The sequence below is a fragment of the Corvus brachyrhynchos genome, unplaced genomic scaffold (assembly GCF_000691975.1).
Source record: "Corvus brachyrhynchos isolate BGI_N302 unplaced genomic scaffold, ASM69197v1 scaffold442, whole genome shotgun sequence".
Lineage (NCBI taxonomy): Eukaryota > Metazoa > Chordata > Aves > Passeriformes > Corvidae > Corvus > Corvus brachyrhynchos.
The window spans coordinates 262090-263986 of NW_008236443.1; the positions used below are offsets into that span (position 1 = coordinate 262090).

At 56.0% G+C, this 1897-nt stretch overlaps 2 protein-coding genes across 2 annotated transcripts in view; both read left to right on the plus strand.

Moving 5' to 3' along the window:
* Window positions 1-5: 5 nt before the first annotated feature.
* On the plus strand, window positions 6-1693 carry FKBP2 (FK506 binding protein 2; the record flags this gene model as incomplete). The annotated part of the gene is made up of 5 exons (XM_017747268.1): window positions 6-95; window positions 399-511; window positions 776-822; window positions 1161-1196; window positions 1481-1693. Coding segments are annotated over 5 exons (348 nt in total), but the record flags the coding sequence as incomplete, so codon positions are not given.
* Window positions 1694-1735: 42 nt separating this feature from the next.
* The window catches only part of LOC103624416 (1-phosphatidylinositol 4,5-bisphosphate phosphodiesterase beta-3-like), a gene marked incomplete at its 3' end in the record, with an annotated part of 17942 nt that continues 17780 nt past the window's right edge, over window positions 1736-1897 (plus strand). Inside the window, exon 1 of the mRNA XM_017747269.1 lies at window positions 1736-1741. Coding sequence (XP_017602758.1) covers window positions 1736-1741 — 6 coding nt within the window. The remainder of the gene's footprint in view (window positions 1742-1897) is intronic.

Genomic DNA, 1897 nt, shown 5'->3' on the forward strand with positions numbered 1-1897 from the left:
CCGAGCCCCGCAAGGTCCAGATCGGTGTCCGGCGGCGGCCGGAGCGGTGTGGGGACAGGTCCCGGCGCGGGGATGTGCTCACCCTGCACTACTCGGTACTGGGACGAACTGGGAGGGACTGGGAGGGACCGGGAGGGACTGGGGGGGAAAAAACCTGGCGGGTTTGGGGTGAAAAATGGCGATTTTAGGGAAAAAATGGGAGTTTTGAGGACAAAAATGGGATTGGGAGGGCCTGGGAAGGACTGGGAGGGGACTGGGATAAACTGGGGCAGATTGGGAGGAACTGGGAGCATGCACTGGTCGATACCAGTCCACTGTACTGGTTTGTACTGGTTTATACCAGTCTGTACCGGTTTGTACTGGTCCATACTGGTTTCTACTGGTCCATACTGGGGCAGGGCACGCTGGAGGATGGGACCCCCTTCGACAGCAGCCTGAGCCGGGACCAGCCCTTCGTGTTCTCCCTGGGCACCGGACAGGTCATCAAGGGCTGGGACCAGGGGCTACTGGGGTGAGTGACCACCAGTGACCACCCAGTGACCGCTGCACTGGGAGCACTGGGAGGGGTCACTGGAGGCTGCTGGGGCGAGTGACCACCCCGAACTGAGGGAACTGGGAGCGCTGGGAGCCCCAAAAATGGGGGAGGGGGAAATTCCTTGGATTTTGGGGGGAACTCTCAACATTTGGGGGGGCCCAGAATTTGGGGAGAATTCCTGGGATTTTGGGGAAAATTCCCAGGATTTCGGGCCCCTCCTGACCCCCCCGCTCCCCCCAGGATGTGCGAGGGGGAGAAGAGGAAACTCGTGATCCCTCCGGAGCTGGGTGAGACCCCAAAGGGACCCCAAAGAGGGGGAAGTGACCCCAAAATTTGGGGGTGGGAGCCCAAAAATTGAGGAGGAGAGGCCCCAAAAATTGGGGGAGGGGGCAAAAACCCCTAAAAGGGACCCCAAAAATTGGAGGGCAGACCCCAAAAATGGGGGTGGGGATCCCTAAAATGGGGGAGGGGAGACCCTAAAATGGGGGGACCCCAAAAATTGGAGGGAAGGGGGGAAAGAACCTGAAAAGAGACCCCAAAAATGGGGGGAGACCCCAAGAATTGGGGGGAGGGGGGGAAACCCCCAAAAAGGGACACCAAAATGACCCTTCCCATCCCCCCCCAGGTTATGGGGACAGAGGGGCCCCCCCGAAAATCCCAGGTGAGCCCTGAAACCCCCCCAGGGGATTTTGGGGTAAAAATTGGGAATTTGGGCTAAAAGTCGGGAATTTTGGGGTTAAGGGGGGATTTTGGGGGGTTCAGGGAGGGATTTTTGGGGTAACTCTCAGCTGATTTTTGGGGTAAATTTGGGGGGGATTTTGGGAGGATTTTCGGGTGATTTTTGGGGTAATTTTGGAGGGATTTTGGGAGGATTTTTGGGGTAATTTTAGGTTGATTTGGGGGCTTCAGGGAGGGGATTTTGGGGTGCTGACCCCTCCTTTTCAGGGGGGGCTGTGCTGATTTTCGAGGTGGAGCTGCTGAAGATTGAGCGGCGCCCGGAGCTTTAGGGGGACCCCAAAACCTCCCCAAAACCCCCCAAACCCTCCCCCCTTCCTGCCCAGGTCGATTTTGGGGTCCCCCCATTTTTTTGGGGACCTTTTGTGGGGAGAACCCCAAATTTTCAATAATTTGGGGGTGTCAATAAAGGGTTAAACCAAAGGCTTCTGGTGCGCCTGATTTTTGGGGTGGAAAAGGGAAAAAATGGGGGCAACACCGAAAATGTCAAAGCTGCTTTTATTAAATCCATATAAAAACAACCCCAAATTCCCCCTGGAATTTAAAAAAAAACTAAAAAAAAGCCCCAAAATCCCCCAAATTCCCCCCAAAATCCCTCCCAGGACCCCCCAAAACCAGTGGGGGAGG